At 41.4% G+C, this 24492-nt stretch overlaps 1 protein-coding gene across 5 annotated transcripts in view; it reads left to right on the top strand.

Annotated features, from left to right (window-relative positions):
- The window catches only part of ATL2 (atlastin GTPase 2), a 48078-nt gene that overhangs the window by 9106 nt on the left and 14480 nt on the right, over window positions 1-24492 (top strand). For 4 of the 5 annotated variants that reach the window (XM_027664681.1, XM_027664679.1, XM_027664683.1 and 1 more), the window contains 3 exons: window positions 16630-16907; window positions 21525-21659; window positions 23343-23447. In XM_027664681.1, the coding sequence (XP_027520482.1) occupies window positions 16630-16907; window positions 21525-21659; window positions 23343-23447 (518 nt within the window). Of the gene's footprint in view, window positions 1-24; window positions 245-16629; window positions 16908-21524; window positions 21660-23342; window positions 23448-24492 lie in introns of those variants that run through there. The other variant, XM_027664684.1, reaches the window with a different exon arrangement.

Genomic DNA, 24492 nt, shown 5'->3' with positions numbered 1-24492 from the left:
CGGGCCGTCCGCCCGAGTGCGCATCGGCCCCTTGAGGCGCCGGGGTTGGGGGGCGGCCCGGAGGGGCCCCCGGGCCGTGGGGCGCTCGCCTGGCACAGTGTCGGGAGCGGAGCCAGGCAGCCTGGCTTTCCCGGAGCCGCGTCCGCTGAAGGAGGGAGCAGCTCCGGGAAGGAGGGGACTGACCCGCGCCGGTCCGGACCCCGCATGGACCCGGTGCACTCCGCTGTCAGCGCTGCTCTCGCTGGTAATCTATCCTCTGGTGGCGATGGGACCTGGCTTCGGCGCGGTGTTTTAGCCCCGGGCGTGCTGGAGCCTGCGCAGTGTGTTTTTTTTTAAAGTATGGTTATTCATCAAGAACAGTTTAAAAGCTGAGAGCTCGTAGCAGTGTCTCTGCCGTACGCTGTGTGAGAGGGGGCACCTGGGACTTGTGAGGGTTGTACACATGAGTTGGATCATGTGAGGTTTTTAGCGCTGCGCTGGAACGCCGAACTATATTAACATATTTGTTGTGTAACTCTCACTTAATTTGGAAGCAGCACGATTGGACTGGGCACAGTTTAAACAAAACCCAGCAGATGCCGTATGCCACTGTTGGTTTCAATTGCTTGATTTGCAAGCCAGCTAGAGACTGGGAAATCTAACCACACTATAAACTAGGAGATGCAGAGTGACAACTCACCTGGCTTGATTTACAGGGAGGAAAAGGCAGTGCTTCAGAGCACGTGGAAAAGTTTGATTGTGTTTGGCAGTATTGCAATTTTAATAATTTAAGAGTCCAGAGATCGAAATTGAGGATATGATACTGCTTTACTGCTCAAGTGCTGATTTCTCTCCCTCCCAGCACTGCTTGTTTTCCTTTGGCAGTTCTCTTGTGTTTTTGCCACTATGTTGTTTAATAATCTCAAAGCATTAGATTATTGCATAACTTTCTCAGGGTCATAAAAGCACCAGCACACCTGTAATAAATGGCCTTTAATTAGCTGTGTCATCATTAGCAGTGGAAACATGCACATTTTGCTTGTGTACTTTAGTCATGGAATAACTTTGGTGATAGGATGTGCATGTACAGCTGTGGATGATCTGTGCTTGCCTGCAGAAGGGCCTTCTGTACAGTGAAATAAAGCAGAGTGGTAGGTTGGAATAGTTACAAGAAGAGAAATGTAACAGGAGAGTCCTGTAACTCCTCTTGTACCATTACTAAGTGTTGCTTAACAGCTGTTATGTTCTAACTTACCCTGAAGTCACTAATGGTGTCACAGCACCTCCTCAAATAATAGCAATAGCTCTTTGCTTTTTCAACTGAAATGATTTTGAAAGCAGTGAGTGGGGTTGAGGAAGGCTGTGTTCTTTCCTTTTCATGTTCACTTGCTTGCAACTTAAAAACGTTTCTGAAATAGTTTGGGTGCAGAACGGTTTTACTTGAACTACTGTAAAAGGATTCCTTTAAATGTGACAGTCTCTCCTGGTTTAGGAGGCCAGGCAGCTCTTGTTAATGTTGGATGGACAGGAGTGCTTGAACCAGGTCTTGAAGGAGTCCTGACACTTCTTAGGTACCTTGTGCTGACTGCAGTCCCTGGGGTTTGGTTAAATATCAGTGATCAATGTTTGCTTACTGATTGTACTTATAAAGCACCACTGGCTGGAGACAGTTACTGTGATAGATGAGGCATTATTTTCTCTTCTTGTCCTAATAATAATAGGGACACTACCTCGTGCTGGTAGCCTGGATAAAGCAGGGGAGAAGGGCTGGGGATTTTCCTCCAGTGTAATGGAAGAGCACTTATCTCCTGATGGCAGTGTCACATCCTGTCCAACTGTTGAGTTTTGCCTGAACTTCAAAACCAGGTGTAATAAGCAGATGGAAATGCAGGTAAATTAAGTTCTGTGTCCTTGTTTTGGTACTGAACTGCAGTGGTGTTAGTCTCCACCCTAGTTTTAACTTTGTGCCTGTTGTACATCTTATCACAGTTCATGGAAGTTTCTGTTGCAAGGACATTCATGAGGAAAACTGCCAAATTTACTTACACGTCACCTTACGTAAGTTAGGTTTGAAGTTGCTTTTGTTCTTGCAGTGCTCTTATGAACAGGCCCCATCCCTGGGATGATTTTTGATATTCATGGCAGTCCTTGAATGGGAAGTTTTAAACTTTAAAATCAGGCTGAATCGTTGCCTTGTTTTTCGGGTTTCTTTAAACTGTTGCTGCATGCTGTGCCTACAGTGTGATCTGTGAGCTGCCAGCTTGGAGTGCATTTCTCCAACTTTTTGCTAAATGCTGCATTAACTTCTTAAACTTACTATACCAGTTATTAGTATTTTAGGTTTTGTCTTTAACCTCAACTACGTAAGGTGAACAAGGCACAAAAAATATTTTCTAAGTTTCTGCATAGGCAAGATGTATTTGTTGTTTTCAAACAACTGAAAATTTTCAGAAATACTTATATATGGTACAACCATTATATGGTGGTTCTTAAGACTTTGCTCTTGCTGGAGAAGGACTGTGTTCCTTTTTTAAAGCATTTTCAGTGATGTGAACTTTTTAAGATGTCCTAGAGGAAAGACAGAAGTAGCTTTGCTTGTTCTTGGAAGCTTGTTGATAACGAAGAATATTATCTCATCCTGTAGCTGATTTTGAGGTCATAGTGCTGTGGAGGGAGTTGATTTACATGAATACATTTGTGGGCTTGGGATTTGTGTCTTAAAGACCAGAACAAGCAAATGAGCAAGTTTGAATATGTGAAATCATCGCTCAGATTGACGTCTGCTATTTCAGTTAGGTGCAAAGAAATGACTGATAAGAAATAAATGATGTCTGTTAGGACAAGGATTATAATCAAGACATTCCCAGCAGCAAATGAATACCCAATAGGAACTGATGTTCTGAGAGCATTGGTCACTAACTTGCCTGACCTTTAACTTCTGTTTATTTCTGAATATATATTTTATGTAGTGTTCATTTCCAAGAAACAGAGATTTTGTGCTTGCCAAGCTCTTTGAAACACTTTGAATATAAAAGTTGGAGGAATTTTTGAAGTTCCTTTCTCCAACTCCAAAGATTGGAGGAAGGTATTTAAACTTGGAATTTGAACCACTGCCCTCTTAAGAAACACGGAATGAAATCTGAGAAGTTCAAATATCTGTCTTTCCTCTTCCACTGGTAATTCTGATTTGACTAAATGTATTTCGTAAGACTTGAAACCCGTTGGTTTTTGTAAGTGTGCAAATGAGTTAGTGGGAGATGTTCTGAGGCACAAGGTAATGCTTGGCAAGCTGGTGTTTAACTGGAGTTCTCGCTCCGCAGCAAAGCAAGGACCTTGCTGTCCCCCCACTGCAGTGCCATAGCTGGTAAAAGTGCCAGTGCCATAGCTGGTAAAAGTCACTTAGTGAATTGTCTCCATAGCATGTGTAAGCATGTGAATAACCTCCCAAAGTTATCTACTTAGTTTGTCTGGAACCTGTTGCGGCTGCTCCGCGGGGATGTTACTCCTTGAAGTAACAATACTAGTTTAGATCTCATTCTAGTGTGAGAATAGTAGGTCTTTGTGCTCAGTGTGATCCGTGAAGCTAAATCAATATCTTCTTCCAGTAATTAAAAACGGGGGGGGGGGGGGGGGAAGCTATGCTTATTTTATAATGGTTAGTGGCTGGCTTATCTTTAAGTTTGGAAAAACTTAAAGTAGAATATTTGCCACCAAAGATTGCATTACTGAGCCATGTAGCATCCAAAGCAGTCCAGCAAAAGTTACCTGAGTGAATGCAGGTAAGCTGGATATTGGGTGTCCTGTCTGATGCTCACTTGATGAACTCATGAGCAGGACTAATAGGGAATCAAATTTAAAGTGAAAGAGTCCATTTGGGCCTTTCCAGAAATGATTAATGAAAGACCAGCTTCCTTTAAAAGAATGCCCTGCTCTTCTCTATCATGGAAGAATAGGTAGGAGAGCTGTCAGAACTGTAAGACTGCACAAAAGATTCCTTTTGGAAAGGGAATTTGTTTACAGTTTGGTTACTGGGCCTGTATTTACACCTTGTGTACAGAATGAGGGTTATTCTTGTATGTTTTACTAGGAGGGGAGGTGTCTCATGTAGTTTTTTTCTTTCCTGTGCTAAATGTATTTCCAGATCTATTTTCAGTGCAGATGATGAGCAAATGATGGTTGCAATTTCAGCCCTATATATGGGTAATTTTTGCATGGCAGGATGGAGTTTGTGTGCTACTGCAAGTCATGGGAGGTTTCTCTTAAAAGTTTGGAGTAGAAGCCAAAATGTTCAAGACGTGAACTAATAAGATGCTGTACATGTTATAGACATGGAGTGTAGAATGTAATTTCTAGTGAATTGATGTTTGAGAGAAGAACTTAATTTGCTTTTATGCAGTTGTTGTTCCAGTTAGATCAGGATCATGTTTCAGTCTGTAGTTAGTGTCAAATTATAATATGTTTATTTTCCCACTATCACCGTAGAGATAAACATGATGAATTTACAAGTTCCTATTGGTTTCAGTAAAATATACGGAGTGTCTTTTGAGCAATGTGTTTTATAATGGTTTCAGGATGTCAAGGTGGCTTTTTTTTTACTTGGTTTTAAAATTACAGAAACTTGTTGGAGAACATCTGTCAACTGCTTGTACTGACATATTAGTTAGGACTGCTTTCTGTGTGTTGGGCATACTTGGAAAAGTTGTTCTCACCTCTTATCTTCTTGAATGGGGTGGTACTGCTGAGTGGAAGAATAAGTGCAGTTATTTTAACTGTCTCTTTAAGCCTTATCCTGTGATACTACTGCCTGCAAACTTGCAGTGCTGTCCTAATCTCCTGCTTCACCTCTTCTGCATGAAAGAAAGGGTCTTCTGGCTTTTACTTGTGCCTGTTTATATACCTTGATCTGTGGGGTGTGATCTACTTGGGGAACTGTAAACAGTTGGGAAATAAAAGGTACAATCTGTCAATCCTTTGCCTAATATGGGAATCGTAACAGTACTGATTTCAGGGCAGGAACAGTCAGTCCAAGTACGTGAAGTGCTGGGCATGGAGACAGAAGCTTTGCCCCCTTTAATGTATTGCTTAAACATAGAATAGTAGTCAAAATGACTGCTTTAGAAAATTGAGTTTAAGGTTCTTGATATAATCAAATCACTTTCTTAAAACAAGAAGTCATCTTGCTTTTGAGAGAATTAAATTGCTTAAATACTTTGTAATCCTGAACTAATACTGAAGAACTATTTCTGATCACGACAGCAGTGTAATTCCAAACATGGCCTTAAAACTGCCCTCAAGGCAGTTATCACTTATCTTTCAAGCAACAAAGTCTTAAGCTTGTCATGAGGATAGGGAAAGAATGCAGTGCAAAATTCTTAAAAGAAATCTTTCTACGTGCTGGTATGTCAGATTTGTTAGTACAGAAATTGTTTCGAAAAGTGCAGTAAGTAATGCAGTAAGTAATGCTTTTGAGGGTTGGGACACAAAACTGGGGTATTTTCTAGAGCTAATAGTACTGTAGAAATAAATAACTACTGAAAACTTTTCATGTCTTAGACTCTGAGATTTAAAAGGAAAAAAACCTTTCAAAATAAAATGTGGTAGGATCACTAAGAAATGCAAGTTCTGCTTTCAAGCTTATTTCTTTCAATAGAAAAAATGTACTTGCAACATTTAGATAGCCAGTGTGATTAAATACTTGTGGGACCTTCAGATGCTATGAGGGATCCTGCTTGTTTGAGAAGACTATCGAAATGCAATTTGGTGCTTTTGAAGAGGTTGGAAGTTGGCTTGTGAAAGACAGAATATTATTCTTAGAGTCTTGGTCTAAGTACTTTGAGTTGCAGACATATCACTGTTTCGTTAATCAAATATCAAACTAAGCTGTTCTTTAGTGTAATCTGTTGTTGACTTATTTCTGTAGTGCATTAGGACTAGATTAAGCTTTTGTGAGCTTTGAAGAGGAGCACACTGCTCTCTATCTCTGTTTCAGTTCATCTTCTAATCCTGGACTTTTGTCTCCAGTGTTTACTCTACATGTTATAAGGGAAGATTTCATGGGTCCACAGAATGAGGACACTAAATATGATCTACAGAGACTAAACTGTTGGTTGGGGGGGGAGTGTTAAAACGTACAGTCTCTGTAGGGTTGTGTTTCCCTCTTCTTTCTCCACCCAAGTGAAAGATGTATATTAAACCTTTTGTGGTTTCAACATATGGTGTGGTGTGCTGGCTTGTAGAAAAGCAGTCAGATTGGCTAGATGTATTTAGACAAGTTTGAGAACTTGATGTAAAGAGAAGTAGTAACCAGCTCCCTTCTGTGTTTGTTCTTTTTAAGTGTGGCTTGTCTTACCTCTGAGATTGTGTAAAAGAGGTAATTCTTTCCTCTCACTTCTATACCACTGGGCTTGACTGGTCAGTGCATACATGACAATGGCATTTCCTGTCCTGGGAAAATGCAGTTTGAAATAGAAAAGTGCTTGTTTTGCTAGCAGTGACTGATGGTGTCAAGTGTTGTGAATGATGTTAAAGATGCTTAGGGAAGTGGGTAAGTCTTGAGCCCTTTGAACATCCAAAGGTGCTTATTGTGTGGAACTGAGCTACTGAAGTGTAGGTGTTTTATATTGTCCCTGTGAGAACTTAACTAGTGATTTTGAAATCAAAATTAATCTATTCTTTAGTAGACACAGCTCATAGCAGCTACAGCATATTCAGTAGAAATGATCCAGGGAATGCTCTTCTGTTGCCAGAAGGACTATGCCAAGCACAAGGTCTTCCCACCAGTTACACATCCTAGCCTGGGATAGTGACAAAACTGAAACTAGTGCTAACCTCAATTTGTAAAGGAAGGAAACTGTGTTTTTAAGTGAAGGGTAACAAATGTATTGGCTAGCCCAGCCTAAATCTGAACTTTCAGATCGAGACAAATCTTTGGCAGCACGCAGTCAGATCCAGTTACAGCCCAGTTGTCTCCCCGTGTTTGCAGCGTTCTCACATATCACTAAGTCAGTTTCCACATGAACACACTTCTTAACTGTACTTGTGAGTTTTGAGAATCTGGAGAAATTTTCCAGCTGAATTAGGTTGTAGTCACAGAGCTGAACTTTTCTTTTGGCACCAGTGCCCAGTCAAGCAGTTTGTGTCTCCCCCTCAATTGTGCTGGCACAGCTGTTTCAGAGGCTGTAGAGTGCACAGCACATCAGTTTGTGTTCAAGATAAGTTGGTGCCTGGACCTGGGACAGTGGTGCCAACAGAGAGGGAAGCAGCCCTGTCCTGTTCAACAGTCCAGCTGAACCGACCCTGTGCCCTGCAGAGGAAGCTGTGTAGCTCTGCATTTTGTTTGTCTTCAGTTCCAGTGCTCATTGGATTCTTATCTAAGAGGTGATAAAGTTTGTAGGAAGCTGTTCGTATTGGATTGCTTTTTCTGCTGGTTTGGTTTGTTTAGCTGACTTGATTCTAAGCAGCATTAGATATGTGGCAAAATTAGCAGGAAAGGCAGCATGGTGCTGGAAATGGGAAAGAGTGGGTGAGTCCTTTGAGTGGGTGATTAAGACTCAGCTGTGCTGTTGAAACAGGCTTGAAGAGGCAACAGGGAGAGGAGGCAGTTACTGGCACTGTCCTGTTGGCAGAATTAATGTACTTTGAGCTGTTGCCTTAGCAAGGGATTTGTGTGTAGCAGCAGCAGTGATGCCTGGCAGAGGCTCAGGAGCTGTGGTAGTAGGTGCAGGGCACTGAAGGATAGGTATTTAGTTAGGTACTGTATCAGTTATTATGGGTTAATTGCAGGAGAGTGATACGGAAATCCAGCCCTCCTCCTCTCTGTGCTCAGCATCAGGAACTCTGATAAAAACTATTTTTGCTGTAGTTGTGTGAGAAAAATCTCTTCCTCCAGTAGAGATAAAATGAACACATGCAAAATGTGATTTTTCTCTTGAATTATGCCTTGTGTGGAACCTTTTCCCTGTTTTGATTCACATTGTTGATCTGGGTGTTAGTTGTGTTGACACATGTTGTGTTTCCTCCGTCACACTTCCCTTTCATCTGGTGGGTGTTAGTGACGCTGCCAGGTTGAGAACAGTTAAGAAGGGAGAAGGAGAAATTGAAATTCTTCATGAAGGTGTCTGAAGGTAGTTACTGTATCAGTTTTGTAAACTGTGTGATCTAGATAAGGCAGTTTTATAAGGTAAACCTATACTCTCCTTGTACTGCTCTTTATTCTTTGAAATGAAATGCAGAACTTTCTAATGAAACAGAATCCTGGGGTTCAGTGCTGGAAAAACTGGCTGGGAGGCTCTTAGCTGCAGAAACTTTAAGGGAGGTGGGAAGCTGAGTGTAAACTGGAGGCTGGGCTAAAAGTTCATTTTTGCTTAGAAACATCATAGAATCGTTAAGGTTGGAAAAGACCTCTAAGATCATGGAGTCCAGTTGTTAGCACAACACTGCCATGTTCACTACAACCGTGTCCCCAAGTGCCACATCCACTTGTTTTGTGAGCACCACTTTCTGAGCCAGCCTGTTCCAATGCCTGACCACCCTTTCCATGAAGAAATGTTTCCTAATATCCAATCTAGACCTTCACTGGCACAATTTGAGGCCCTTTCTTCTCATCCTGTCACGTTTTACCTGGGAGAAGAGGCTGACCCCTGCCTGACTACAGTATCCTTTCAGGTAGTTGTAGAGAGAGATAAGGTCTCCTCTGAACCTCCTTTTCCCCAGGCTAAACTCCCCCAGCTACCTCAGGTGCTCCTGCTTGGAGTTGTGCTCCAAATCCTTCACCAGCTTCTTTGACCTTCTCTGGACACGCTCCAGCACCTCAGTGTCTTTCTTGTAGTGAGTGGCTCAAAACTGAACCCAGTATTTGAGGTGTGGCCTCACCAGTGCTAAGTTCAGGTGGACGATCACTGCCCTGGTCCTGCTGGCCACGGTAACTGCTGATAAAAGCCAGGATGCCATTCAACTTGTTAAAAGCATAGTTTGATCAAAAAAGAAAAGTTGAAGCTTCTTTGGCTTACTATGTTTCCTTAAATGTATTGGTGTTCCTGACTGACAGCTTGTTTATCCTGGAAATAAGTTTGAAACCTGGCCCTTTGGCTTACCTTCCTGTACAGCCAAAGGGAGAACTTGCCCTGCTTTCTGCTGAGCTCCTCTGTGGCCATGGTACATCTGGGTGACTAAACCTGTTCTGACTGCCAATCTAAAGATCAGACATGGGGTAACTGCAGTTGGCATCTCTTGCCTTATTCTTTTCTCCCTTTTGTTCTTGCTCAAAATGTTGGTTTAGGTTAGATGATCATTGTTCACGTTTTTGGCTGCTGACGTGAGGAATGTATACAAGGTACATAAAATGTAGTTATGGCCTAAACCAATCAGAAAATACCGACTTCTTGGGTGAGCAACAACCTTAAGCAAAATCACTCTGGAATACGAGTGGAAGTTTTCCTGGTTTAAATGTGTGTGACCTGCAAGGATCCAGTTTGCTTGCAGTGTTCCCAAGGGGCTTTCGCTTGCAATTTCCAGAGTTAGTGGTGAACTGGTACACTGTCAGATCCTGTATATTTTCATTCCCATCCTCAAGAACCTATGTGATGGATAAGAGGGGGGAAAAGGTGAGGAAGAGGCCTTTTAGTGCTTTCATCTGCCCTTAGTATTCTAATACAGCATTCTCTGAGGGGGCTGGAAAAGTCCTGGTAAACCTTACTGTGGACAGAAGATTCTATTAGGTCCTTCAGTGAGTGTGCTGTTAATAGCTCTGGGTTTTGGGCAGAGGGGAAGAAGGATGAGAAGGATGCTTTGCCACTATCCCTGCCTTTCACGTTTTTCCTTGTAGGTATGAAGAAGTATCTTTCTTACCAGGTTCATGATATGCTTTCTGAAAAGCAGTCCTTTTATATTTATATATATATATATAACTTACTGAGTTGTGTTAGGGATTGTGCTGCTTCTGTCTTATTCTCTGCTTATTGACATTCTTGTACTTGTAGTTATTTGCTGAGAATAGCTGAATTTGAGGGTTGACTTTTTTTGGCTACACCTCTTCATTATAAGAAGTCTCTCTCTGGTGTTTTTGTCCCCATAAATGGAGAATGCAAAATGCCATCTTATCAGTATTTTGTATAGGGGGGAGCTCCTGCATGCATGCAGACCATTCAACAGAGAATCAATTTAAGGCACTTAGGAATAGACAGGCCTATTGTTTGATTAGTTATGGTGCTTCATAGGTATCTAGGTCATCAGAGTATCTTCTTTTTCCCCTTGCCTGACAGAATTGTAGCTCCAGGTGCTTCTCGCTTCAGCTCACGGTTTATGTAACAGTTCTAGATCCGTCCCTTTAACATCCCTTTGCCCTGAAAGAACAGAGAGAGTTAAATGTGTCTTCCCCCCTTCACCCCTACTCCTCTGTCAGTCTTATTGGATGTCCAAACAAATCTTCAGAACTTAGCTCATCAGTGCTATTTATAGCTGAAATATTCAAAACATTTAATTATTTCTGGCCTTAAAATGAGCTACTTGGCAGTATTTGCTAGTCAGAAATAGGAAAGCAGTGATGCATTAAGGTCTGTGGCAGCCCCATAGCTTTCAAGTGAGTTTATTGCGTGGAGTGGGACTGCTGGAGAAAGGGGAGCACAATTTTGTGGCTTAAATCTAGTGTTGATTTTTTTTCTTTTCCCCCAGAAGATGTGTCCAAATAAGGTTTGAAGGTTAGCCTGTTCTTCTGTCCTCTGGAACTCAGTTCACACATGCCTACACTTTAGTTCTTTCACTACACCAAAACAAGAAACATTTAAGCACTTCCTCTCCTTTCTCTCTAAGGAAAACTTCCTGGGTGAAGCTCTGAGAGAATGCATTACATTTAAATGCAGTGCAGCAGTTTCCTCATGATAACTTATTTTAAGATTTTGAATCAAGCCATGAACTCCCTCAGGAAGTTGAACAAGATTTCAAGCCAGATGTTTTGAGGTTAGTGTAACCCACTTCTGCTTGCTCTTTACCACTGAGGTGATGGGGAAACCCATCGTGTGTCTGTATTGAAATATGAGCAGGAGGCGTGGATCGCTGTTGTGTGGAGCCAAACGTGTGGTGTCTGTAGAGCACCAGGAAAAAGAGTTCTGAAGATGCTGAATGCTGAAGTATTCAGGGGTACTGGAAGTCTTGATTTAAAATTGGACCTGTAGCAAAGTGCAGATTTATGTACAAACAAGATATTAAGGCTACCAGCCAGAAGATGTACAGCTTGATCTCAAAACTCCTTGTAATAGAGCCTTGTAGTAGAGCAAAGGAAGTACTGATGAGAGACAGCTACACTAATGAAAGTGCCTTATTTAGGCTTCGTTCACAGTCCAAGTCTTATGCCACTAAAAAGCAAATGGGATTTAAATTTATTTTAATGTTGTTTTGCATCTGTGTACAGTTGTTTGTGTTCAACCCACTGCCCAGAGAAGCAGTTACTAGTTGTCATTCAGTGCTCATTGATCAAAAACCTATACTGTATGTAAACCCGAGGTTAGCAATTAGTGTGTGCTTTTTTTTTTCCTTTGTGAAAGAGTATGAATGATGTGTTTAAAGAGCTCAAGCTGTATTTGTGTTGAAACTTAAAGGTAACTATGTTAGTACTTTATTTCAATTAATGTGCTTAAAGGGAGGAATTTGCATTTAGAGCAGGCTGTCTCTTATTTTCATAGCACTCAGGTGTAGCTGAGTGCTTTCACTCTTGTGTTCTTACACTGCAGGACAAGTAGGTCATCAGCTGCTGGCTGTGTACTTAGAGGAAGCAGGAATTAGCTTTTCGTTTTACCTCATACTTTAAGAAATGGGTTATTTAGTCGAGTTTGTTCAGTTGAAATACTGTCTGCTTACACAAGAGGCTACTGTTCTCAAAATCTGGCTTAGTATTTCAACAAATGGTGCTTGTTCTGGATACTTAGCTTGGTATCTCTGCAAACAGTAGTCCTGCTGTAGTTGTTGCTGAGTGGAGTGAGAAGTTTATAGGGAAGCTGAGTGGTAGTATCTTGGCTATATTTGCTTCCATTCAAATCTGTCTGCTTCTGTGTCTTGCTGTACAGTGTTGCTTCTCTTGAGTCTCCTACCCTGTTTGACCCAGGTTAGGAAGTGATTATGCCAGTCAGAACTGTGGATTGGCCCACAGGTTCCATTTGAATAATTCAGGTTGGAAGAAGCCAAAATGAAGTAGGGAGTGATTAGTGAACAGCCATAGTAATAGCCCTGAAAGGATGGCAGACTTCAGGGGCAGGTCCAGTTGATGATGTTTGTGCATCATCTCCAGGCAGAGCTATAGACAGGACCATGGTCTGGAGTCTGTCACTTCAGTAGTACAGAAGGCCAGATGAACATCTTGAAAAAAGAAAAATGCCTGCGACACCGCTACAAGTTCTAGTGCCACATGCTTTGACAGATGAGAGCTTTTCTGTATGTATTAAAAGCCTGAGGTCCAGGTCTTCTGTGCACTTTTCCAGTAGCATAGAAAACGACCCTGTGACTGAGCTGGGTGAATCTACCAGCCTGTCTTTAGTGCTGTGGCAGGAGGCAGCGTTGCCTGGCTGTTGTGAACATGAAACATGCCTCTGAAAAAACCATTCTCAGTGTGAATGTGTTGGGGTGGATGTGCTGGGTTGGTAACTCCATTACTGGGGTGGAACTGGATTTATCAAAGACTTCCTATAAAAACCAAACAAACCCCGCAACCGAACACAAGTCTGTTTTGGTTGCCTCTGTAGCAGTACTGAAATGTATTGTCATGGAGGCCTATAATAGGGAGGCTGCCATCGACTTTGCAAGTCCAAATTACTGTCCAGTTGGCTAGGAATACTTCAGTGTAGAAGTGGTCATTCTGTGAATGGCACCTCTTCTGCAGTTAGTCCTCATCTGTTTTATACTTGATTTGCTGGGATTTGACTGTTGCAAGAACCTAGGGTAGTCTCTGGTTCTTAGACTGGGCTTTAGGACAAATCAACTTAAATTCTCAGTAGTACAGTCTGACTGTGCTGGGGCAGGCGAGGATGGGGACAGAACTGAGGAACAGGGCTTCGTGTTCTGAATTTCATTATCTCCTGGCCTGACTTGACAGTGCTATCAGCATGTTTATTTTATGAACTACTTTGACAACTTACTACAATGCTTTTGCAGAAAACTGGACAGTGAAGTGGGGCTTCTTGTCCTGACCGTTGTTTCCAGAGACTGCACTGAAAGTAATTCTTGGAAGTGGAAGATGATCTCTCTGCTCAGGATGCTGAAGTGTTCTAGAAAGGCTTCCTAAGTACTCCAGTGCTACCTGAGACAGTGACTAGCCAGAATAAGAGGGTGAGCAGCCAGAAGGCAGCATAAAGGACCACAAAAGGCTGTGAGGTCTGCCAGGAACACCTGACAGGTTAGCATATGCTGATTATGCTGCTGGGACGGGCAGTAGCACTTGTTCTGTAGTTCACATGCTTAACTTGTGCAGTGTCTGTCCTGGTAATTGCTAACTAGTTCAAAATTTTGAAAGGAGGGGTGTTCTCTGCCACTCAAGCATGAAGTTATCAAACCAGCTCTTCTGGATGGATCAAGTTTCCTTCACAGCTGTCAGCACTGTGGTTCTCCACCCTCTGAAGTGCTTGATTGATGTCAGTGATGGTCTTTTTTCTAGGTAGGTTGGGAACTTTCAAATATATTAGGCTGGCTAGTAAAAAAAAAAAAAAAAAAAAAAAAGGACCAACAAACCAACCTGACTCCAAACAAACTTGATGGTCTGGACTTGACTTTCCAATTTCTGCTGGTAAGTGAAATCTAATAGGAGTTGAATAGGGTCTAAGATGAATCCTGTCTCCTGTCCCCTCTGAGCTAATGACCTTCAGTGGTGCAGAATGCTGTTAACAAATGTTGTGAGCTTTTAATGGGCATATTGTGTGTAAGCTCTTGATAGTGCTGTCTACTTGTGATAGGGAGGATCTGCTTGTTTATAAATAACTAATGATAAAGGGCCATTCTAGTTGATGTTCAGAAAGCTGCTTGGCCTGAAGGGGCATTGTGGGTGGCTGTGCTCTGCAGTGGCAGAAGGATGCTGCTGCAGCTTGAGGTTTTTGAGGTTTGCCAGGGTTTTGATGACTTCCAGGTAGGACGAGATGGTTAATGTCAGGCTCCAAGTGAATGAAGAAAAGCTGCAGATGTAGCTTCAAACTATTTTGCAGTCTGCCATAGTTTACGAAACCACTATCTCACTGCATTTAAATAAAAGAATATAAGGCTGTTTTAAGTCAACAAGTTAAACTTGTTGCCAGGGACGTGTGTTAGAAGCAGAGGCTTCAAAACATTGTGTGAATATGTTTGCTAAAACACAGGCATCTCTTCTTGGAACTATCTAACTTTAATGCTTTTATCAATAGAATTATTCCCTTTATGTTTCTAGGCTGTGACACTGAAGGCATTCTTTCTGACTGTCAAAATCTTCATACCTTCGTACCTGGGCTATCCTCCCAAGTTTTCTGGCCTACAAAGGATCCTGCCTATATGGGGCAAAGCCTGTTTTCTAAACTCTTTCAAAAAAGAGTGCTTGTTTAATATCTGGGAATACAAAAGCTTTAGGCCAAAGGTGAGAGATTTTTCCTCTGAAGTGGTGACCAATATTGTGTCAATGTAGTTTGTATAGTTTGATATCCTGCTGACAGCTTCTCTTTTAAAAGTTACTGCTTCTAGTTGTCAGGCCTGCTAGTATAATCAATTTGTTGCCCTGCTTCATCAATCAGTTTGAGTTAGGGTGGTGCTGGGGGCTGCTCTGCACACCCACTTGGATAATGTTGGAGTTTAGTTCTACCTGCTTAGGATTTAAGCATTCAAGTTTACTTCCTGTTCAAACCAAGTACCACACTAGCTTAATATATTCAAACCAAATTTTTTTAAGATTTAGTGCCATTGGCCTTTGAGGCAGCACAAGATTTGATGCTTGGAAATGGAAACATCTTCCGTCATTTGCAATTAAATGAAATGTTGTCAGAACTGGATAAAGAGGCAGTTGCTGGAAAAACTGCAGGGTCACCATGTTACCAGTTTTTCACGTTCATAGTCATAACTCAAATGTCTCATTACATCCACAAAACAGGGTGTGTTGGAGCACTGTTCATAGGTCTTGCTGAGGATGGTATCTGGGATGCAAAGTCTGGCAAGAGTGACTTGGCAGATCCTCCGAGTACTGGCAGGTTCTCTGCCATAAGTGAATGAAACTGGTGTGTTCCATGGTGCCTCATGGACACATCCTGCAAGAGAACACTTCCTGTGGGCTGCTCTTCCTCGGGAAGCATGGGGGCCATGTGCTGTACCTGCGCTCAGTGCATCAAGTAGCTGGAGGTGGCAGCTGCTTTGTCTTTGTTAGAGCAGTGCTTAGAAATTGCAAGCGTGGCTGGGACAGGGTACTTAAATTCCCGTGTGATAACTGCAGATAAGTAACTGCCTCGATCAGGTTTGTGCACATGGGGTTCCAATAGAAGGTGGCAAAATGTAAGTCTGGAGTGGGAGGCAGTTCTGTAAGCAGAAAACCACTTTCAGATGCTTCCCAGGAAAAGTGGGATCAGGAATGGTAGAGTTTATTTCTGCTGTGGGGCAAACTTTGATGTTGTGGTGCTGGAACAAGAGAGGAGGTTTCACCTTGGATAACTCAGTTTGGTTTTCTTTTAACCCTCTAACCCAATAACTTCCGAATTGTAGAGGTCAGGAAAATAGGATATTGGTACTATTATAGTGTATCTCTGAAGGGCTGTGTTACCTTGTAATTCATTAGTAACTTAAATCTAATCTGAGTTACAGTTCTTTCAGCTATGGGTTGATCCTGAAAGGGTATTTATGATGAAATTGTGTATAAAATAGTCTCAACTATTTTTGAAAGAGTTGTTACTCAGTCTTGCTTAATAATGCGTCCCAGGAAGAGTATGAAACCAGACACTACTTCCAGTGTTTTTGGGTTTTCTTATCCCAGGAGTGCTAGGCCTTGAACATGCTCAAGAGTTTATCTTCTTCTTGCAAACAGTGAATAGGTGCTCTGAAGTCTGTCTTGTATTGAGACTTGAAACAGGTATCATGTGTTGGAATTAGAGAGGAGAGTAGGCATCTGGTGTGTGTTATCCTGGAGTTCCATACTAGATCAATGGTTTTGCTTGTACATGTTGGCAAGCAAAACTGCCAGGAACATTCATTTCTCCCCACCCTCCACTCCCTTACAATAGTATAAGAAGGTGCTGATAACAAAATGGCCATTTTGGTCCTCTTTGGAGCTTATTTTAAACTATTCCTTTTTTTCCCAGATAAGAAACCCATTGATTTTTAATAGAAATTATACTTAAGAAGCTTTTAAAAGGGGATTTGAAGCTGAAAATCAAGGGGTTTTTTGTGATTTTTTTTTTTTTTTTTAAACACAGAGAATGCTGAAGTCTGAAATGTAGACTATACACAAAGGTGATGAAAATGTACAGGGAACCTACTGTGGCTCTCTTTGCTGTGCACATGCATTCCCATGAACATCACTTCAACTACTGGACATGGAAGCCCAACTCAAGGCTTCACTTAAAAAACCAAAAAAAAAACCAAACAAAGAAACCCCACAAACCACAAAAATACCATGTTTGGTGCCCTAAGCTCTGACTTTCTAATGTGTTCTCACCTGTCAATTTGCAGGTAAGCATTATGAGGAAGAAGAGGAGGATGCCCTGCCTGACTCAGATGCTCTGCCAGACTCAGATGACGAGGTGGAACTGGATAAGCCGCGCCCCATACAGATTGTCCTTGCTCACGAAGATGACCATAACTTTGAATTAGATGAAGCAGCATTGGAAAAGATCTTGCTTCAGGAACACATTAAAGATCTTAACATAGTAGTTGTGTCTGTAGCAGGAGCTTTCCGCAAAGGAAAATCTTTTCTGCTGGACTTCATGCTTAGATACATGTATAACAGGGTGAGTAATCTGGAGTTTTCCTGCAGGAGAAAAGCAGTTTGGTGTTTTAGTCATTCACCTTTGCATTTGTTAACTTGGGCACAAATATAGCAGGTCAAATTTTTCTTACTCATTTGGGTGGATGGGGAAGCCAGTTACTCTTTCTGCACTGTCAAGAAATGTATTTAAGTGACAGTTTTTCAATATATATTTTCCTGTGGTTGTCAGGGGAACTTATGGGTGTCCTGGTGTAAGTGGACATGAGAAGAACTTCAATGAGGGAATGTGAGGCCTTCTAGTTGAGCTCTGGGGAAGGGCTCATCCATGTGGTGGCTTGGAGAAGTCTTGCTTTGTTTGACTTGATCTCCTGAAATCATATTGTACCACTCACTTTACCCATTATTGCAAAAATAAAAGTCTTACCAAGAGAGCTATTGGAGGACTAAATCTACTTAATTCTGATGTATGGCAAAAAGGGGGAAGTTTCCTGTTTGCTGCTTGGAATGTGTCTCTGAACACAATCCAGTAACCTTTAAAATCCTTTGAAGTTATTGATCAATGAATACCCGATCCAAAATTTAATTTCTTCTTTTAGTTTGTAGCTTTTGGGTGGTATTTTGACTCCTATACTTTGAACCCTTGGCTTATATGGAGAAGGTGGGGTTGGGTCTTCTGTGAACATACACTTCTGCCTGTCACAGGTTGTGCTGTTCCTTTTAGTCTGCAGAGTGAATATTGACAAGTCAGTGTTTTGTTGCTCTTTGAACCTCCTAAAAAAACCCAGAACTGATTCTTTTTTTGGTCACTGTTCTTTGGAGTTTGTGCTAGCTGGCTTAAGTAGAAAACAAGATGAACCCTACAGTTACAGGAAATATGGGAGTACTGCAAAGAAACTGCTGATAGTTGGCAGATGAAGACTTCCTTCCCTCAATGCCAGTAGTGCCTGCTATTGAATTCCTCTCACTGATTTAGCAAGAACTCTGTAAGAAAGACCCTGAGGATATGGTAGGAGGAATACAGAGTAGCAAGCTGGTGCTTCCAACTTCTTAGTACTGTTTTAACCTAGGGAGGAGAAATGTTTCATTTGATACAGCTGTTCAGTGGTGGCCTTTTGTGTGTATGTATAAGCCACCTTGTGTCCTGTCTGTGTTCCAAACAAAACCAACTGAACAAAAAAAAAAACAACAACACCAAAAAACCCAATGACCCCTGCAAAAAAAGAAAAATCCAAAATCCCAAGTGCAGCAGTCTGAGCAAGATGTTGGGCTGGGTAGAGGTAGTGCTAATTCCCTTCAAAAACAGGAGAGCTGGGCTTTAAGCAAATACTCTTAACTTTCAGATTGTGAAATAAAACAAAAGTTGATAAAGCAAAGCAGATTGAAATGCTGTTTCAGCCTTGTGTATTGTGCTTTGGTTTCCTTTATTGTGCAGTCACTTTTCTCAGCTTTCTGTAGGTGTCCTTCAAAATACCACTTGTTTCTCTTAAACGGAAGGTAAAGGCAAGCTTGGCCATCTACTGTAACAGCTGTCTCTTACAAAAGCAGAGAGGTCTGCTCTCCATGTGCTGCTTCTGGCCAGGCACTTACATTCTGAAGCTGTAATGCTTGCAGGCCCTTAGTAGAGCTGATCCAACTCAGTGATGCATCAGAAGACACTGCACTTTGACAAACTGTTTTCCTGCCAGCTCAGTGACATAAACTGGGCTAGGGAAAGAGTTTGACAAGCATCAGAACTGCAAACTGATTGATGGAAGTTGGGGATGAGAGAGGATAAGTGCAACACCACCTCTTTTGAGCACTCTCGAGTTGTGTGAAGTCAAATGATATCCTCTGCTTATGCAAATTTAGCACAGGAGGAGAGGTGTATAGTTTTATAATACTTAGTCTGATCTCTCCATCTTAGGTTAGGCTCAATTACAAGTCTTTATTTTCTGTGAGCTAAATATTGGATCCTGCACAGAATACTAAAGCTACTGCATTCAGTTCATAGGCTAATCGAGCAATTTTGGGGTGTCCTGCCCTGTGGATATTAACATACATGATGAAAAACTTGCCAAGAAACTTCAGAATCTTGTCTTCTTGTCTTAAACCAAGGGCAGGAGGTCATGTGGAAAGTTGCCATTCTGAAAATCTCACTAGTGCCAGCTGAAGTCACAGGTAGGATCTCGGCATGGCTGAGGTTGCTCACTAACTTCAGGAAGGTGGACATCTCATTTCAAGCACTGATAGTTAGTGTAGTGATTGCTCATTTGAAATGGAGCAGCAGCAGTTGTGTGCTCAGCAAGCTGCTGCAAGCATCCCGTGATCTTAAGCCTCAGTAGGAGTTGGGTGCAGTAACACTTGTAAGTTTAGATTTAAAAGCTTTTTTTTTTTTTTTTTACGGGGGTGTCACCTTGCCTTGAATTAATCTTCAGGGTGCACTGTGTACTAATGCACTCTGCAAATAAAGCTGCGTTGGGTCTTTCCTTAGTGTAGAATAAATTTAGAGAAATTATCTTTTAGAGGCCTTTTTTTCCTCTTCCCATCTCTTGAATATCTTTCAAGCCAACTTGATGGATGGAGACTTAAAATACTGAGTTTCTGCTAAGGAAAGATGGGGGTAACAAGCCAGGAGTGCTTCAAACAGATGCGAAGGTCAGTTAGAGGCAGGCTTAAGAACATTGTCCATAAGGTGAAGCGACTTCAGGTGAAGTTGTGCCAGTTAAAACACCAAAGTCTCCTTTGGTTCAGATCACCTATGAAATCAAATGGGGTCATATTTAGTGCTCATTGAGGGACTTTTCAAACCATATGTATAATTTTGGTCTGAATTATCACAAAGAAGGATAATGTCTAGACCAAAATGGGATGAAGTATTCTTGTATAAAAGAAAAATGGAACATATTGTTGAATAAAGTAACAGATTCTTTTGAAAAAGTAAAAAGCCACAGTCCATTGACATGTACATGTGAAATATGATTTAGCATTGCAAAACTGTACCCTGGAGTGTACTGAAGCACAAACAGGCCTGGAACTTTGATTTCTAGAATGGTCTATGGAAGCATAAGCATCTTCTGGGATAAAAACTCCAGGGGAAAGCTTTTCAGGTTTTGCTTAGTCTCTCTGATAGAGGTGTCCTGTCAAAATAAACAAAAGAAAAAAAAATGCATAACCAATCAACCCCAAATCCAAACAACCTACCTCTAAAGACCTGTAGATCTCTTTACTTGGATATCTGTGTTCATTTTCTGAATTTTTATCTGCTTGTCTCACATTTGATCTAAATAGCAGAGTTGAGTGGGGCACTGTTAGCATTTGGGAGAGTGCTGCTGCAGAATTGTTTGTTTGCCTGCGTGCTGTTAGACATAAGGAAAGTGTGCAGGTGTTTTTTCCATCCCCTTTTAGAAATAAGCACTTTCACTTAGATGTTTAAAGTATTCTTATTCCTTGCACCCCCTGGGTAATCAATGCTGTTTTCTGAAATGTGAAGAAATATCTTGAACTGTTTTCTGAAAACTGCCAGTGCAGAGTCAGCTAGGTAGAACCCATAGCCTAGTGAATTGAGAAGTTTCCACCTTGACCTTCTCAGTGGACACTTTCCTGGCTAGTAATCTACTCTGGACAGTTGGAGGCAAATTCATTAAATGTCTCTTTCTGTTCTGCCAGCTTGCTGTGTTCCAGCCTGTGAAAGAAAGGTTTTTCTGTAACTTCCCTCATCAGTTAAACTGTTGTGTGCCTGCCACTTCTTTTGTGTAGGATTTCAGTGTATATAAACCTATCACAGTGAAACTTCCTCAGGGTGCTGCTCGTGCTCCTTTCTTACCCGGTACATTAACTACATTTTTGAGTTAAATGTGCTCATATAATGGCTGGATTCCTCTGTGTGAGCCACTACTCTGTGTTGCCTGTCCTTGAAGACCTCATTACAATTCCCTCAGCCAGGAATGTTAGCTGCCAACTGTACTCGACTATTTCACAAACTGGGCAACGTCCCAATAAAATTTTAATATGGACAAGGTTGATTGACATGTATCCAACTCTTAATATGACCTTTTCTCTTGAATCCTAATCACTTAGGGGACACTATTTTTTGACTGTGACAAGTCTAGATTGTAGATCTTCTGATCCTTGCCTGTTCTCTGTGGCTTCTGTAGGATGGCATTGAGAGTCTTGTACTGGCTTTTGTTAGTTCAGGGACTCAAATGCTTAGCCAGCTGTTTGTGAGGGGGAAGGGAGAGGGTTAAGTCAAGATCAGGGGTTCTGTCCCTTGTAGAGGTTTAGCTGTTCCTGTAGTTAAAATACATGCTGCTGTGTTTGAGTTGAGTCTTCTCAACTGTAAAAGAAGAGCATGAGTGGAATTGGTGGACAAAACTGAGCTGTTCTTCATAGCTCTGAGTGCTTGAGACTCAAACTGTGCACATATGCTCTTCAGTGACTGAAAAGTTGTGCAGCCACTGAAATGCAATAGTCTCACTTTGTGGATGATCCTTGAAACACAGCAGAGTATCTTTGTGTTTTAATATTTTGTGTAGTGTTGTCAACTGCAATGGCTCTGAGGAAAATATAAGAACAATGTGGAATTCCGCTAAAACATAGCATGTTAAAAAAATATAAAAATCTCCTCCTTGGTTTTACATAAGCTTTTCCTTTTGTTTTGTAGACTTCTCCTTGCTGGATAGGTGGAAACACTGAGCCATTGACTGGGTTTACATGGAGAGGTGGATGTGAACGGGAAACCACTGGCATTCAGATTTGGAGTGAAGTGTTTGTAATTGATAAACCTAATGGAACAAAGGTAGGTGCTTGACTTACCTTGATTTACTCATGGTCTTCCTTGGAGGTGTTGTGGGGGTTTTGTTTTCGTTTAGTTGTGGGGTTTTTTTTTGTTTGTTTGTTTTTTGTTTTTTGTTTTGTTTTGTTTTTGTTTTAACAAAACAGAGGCTGTGGATGGCCCATCCCGGGAAGTGTCTCTGGCCAAGTTCAGCAGGGCTCTGAGCAACCTGGTCTATTAGAAGGTGTCCCTGCCCATGGCAGGGGGGTTGGAACTAGATGATCTTAAAGATCCCTTCCAACCTAAACCATTTTTATGATTCTGTGACTTAAGTATGTATGTAATAGGTTTCATGGCAGCAGTGCAAAAATGGTTGCTTTCCTTTGCATTGAGAAGCTGCATAACATATTTGGAATCAATGTAAGAATCAGTGAAAGGATGGAGACTGATTATTACAACCCAGCAGAAAAATTCAACAATAGTCTCATTCTGAGTGTACTTTGTTTTGGCAAAGTCTACTCCATCCAGGCTGATGGGTGGGTTATCCCGTGAATGTTGTAAAACTTTAATGGTTATAAATGTCATATACAGACAAATGCTGTGGTGAAATGAGGTCTGTAACAAACACTGGTTTTTGAGGGGTGAAAATATGCTCTATCTTGTAGTTGTGTTTAGTGAAATGTAATGCATGGCTGTAAGCACTGGAAACAGCCTCAGTGTCTGGAGGCTGGTCCTTCTATATAGTTTTAACAAGCAGTCTATAAAAAAGGACTAAGTCTAACAGTGGGGAAAAAAGGCACCCAATTCTGGTCAAAGCTGGTGTGTCTTTTTTAACTCTTAAGTCAGTTTAACTACAAAGTTTGATTGGAGTTGTTAATGCAGAAACAAAGTGTAAATGTTATTAATATATACTTCATAGTACAGGTGGTGATTTGGAGCTGTTCATGTTCTCAACTGTCAGTTCTAGGTTATTTGAATTTCATACTCTTTGCATTTGCAAAGGAAACATCTGATGCCCAATTAATATGGGACATGGATTTTAAAAATAGTGGCTTAGTGGTGTGCAGGAAGTTTTAACAAATTTCACAGCTAACCAAACATTTCTCTGGGTAAAAATCAGTTGTGTTGTGAGGATCTCCTTGTGCTCCAGGAACAAATCACTTGCTTGTTCTTGCTTATCAGTCATCTCTAACTGAAAAAAGGGAATTGTAATAGATCCCAAAGATGGGAGTTGGACTGATTACTTTTTTTTCACTCACTTCATTCCTTGTCATTCCAGCAGACAGTCAACATCGTCTTATTTTCTTCTGAAAATAATTATTTTAAGAATGTATTTTTTTTTAAAGTAAACGTCTCACTCTTAGCACTGATGAACTATGATAGATTTGCAGCTGAGACTGAAGTTCTTCCAGTGAATGAGAGCTGTCAGTTCCACTGCACTGTGCCCCACTGGGCCAAGGGAGGCTATTTCTGTAGGAGAAGGTAACTAGGCAAGGCCAGGGACTTAAGGCTGAGGACATGGCCCTCTGGCTGCTGCTTACTCAGCTGTAGGCATGTGTGTCATGTGTGCAGGGAGCTGACTGAGGTTTAGTAAGTAGGTGCAGGGGCAGAGACTTGCTCTACTTGAAACATAATTTATCACAGCGGCCTGGAGTATGAAAATGTAAATGGTTTGGTTAACTATTGCTGTTCTTTAAAACTCTCTAGGTTGCTGTACTACTCATGGATACCCAAGGTGCCTTTGATAGCCAATCCACTATCAAAGACTGTGCAACGGTTTTTGCTCTGAGCACCATGACAAGTTCTGTCCAGGTGAGAATATCTGTGCTGGAAAATAATGGCAGTGACAGGAATCCTCTGTCCTGAACAGGCATCGAATATCTCTCAAGCCACACCTAGAAAGTTCACCTTCCTCCAACTGTGATTTAAAATTTCGTTCTTTGTCTTATTTTCAGTGTAGTACATAAACTACATAAGTTTCTCAGGGGAATCAAGGTTATCCAAGGCCAAGCTGAGTTAGATTGCTAACAGAACTGGGAAATCCCTTCCCCCTCAAAAGATGTCAAAGTAGCAATTGTGTACAGATGTGTTACAGAATCTTTTTTAAGACTTTAGATACAGTTTGGGGTGATGTTATACTGTGATCAGCTAAACTTACAACTGCTTCCACTGTTAAAGCATCAGTTAAAAATATGACAATTCTCTTGTGTTATGCTCAAAACTGCTTTTAAACTTGTGCCTTAAATGTGCCAAAAGCGAACAGGTTTTTGAGGAGTGACCTTCTTCAGACATGCTACAACATAAAACGAACAGGAGTATGTAGAACACTACTTCTGTCCTGTGGATTGTTTGTTTGGTTGGTTTGTTCCTGTGGTTAGGATAAGTTTTGGGTTGTTGATGCATCTTTTTGTTTATTGCTGTTCGTTATTTGTGCTATTGAAACAGTCATGAAGCTCCCTGGATGAAAACAGATTTCTCTGGGAAGATTTGAAAGCAAAAAAGCCTAGTGAATTGACTACCTGGTTATTTCTGTGTCAGAGATACAGCTGCTGGATCACTGAATCCTAGAGCATTTAGACTTGAGGATGGCTAACAGGCCTTCTTAATTCTTGTCTCACACCTGTGTGGTGATTGACTGAAGCATTCTTCCTTGATTCCTTTATGGTTTGCTTCCTTGGAAAGAAATGGTTCTAGAAGGATTAGGGTGGTCACCAGTGGTTTTGTTGCTAGTGCTTTGAATAAGGAGGTGACTTTTGTTTGAGATGTGTTCTATGACACCTTTCTAGTTGCTGACTTTTGGGTAGTTAGACTTTTCTGTGTACCTGGGGGGCAAAAATACTCAAGACACATAAAAGAA

The sequence above is a fragment of the Corapipo altera genome, unplaced genomic scaffold (genome assembly GCF_003945725.1).
Source record: "Corapipo altera isolate COAL_440 unplaced genomic scaffold, ASM394572v1 76, whole genome shotgun sequence".
NCBI lineage: Eukaryota > Metazoa > Chordata > Aves > Passeriformes > Pipridae > Corapipo > Corapipo altera.
This window is presented reverse-complemented; position numbering and strand designations above follow the sequence as displayed.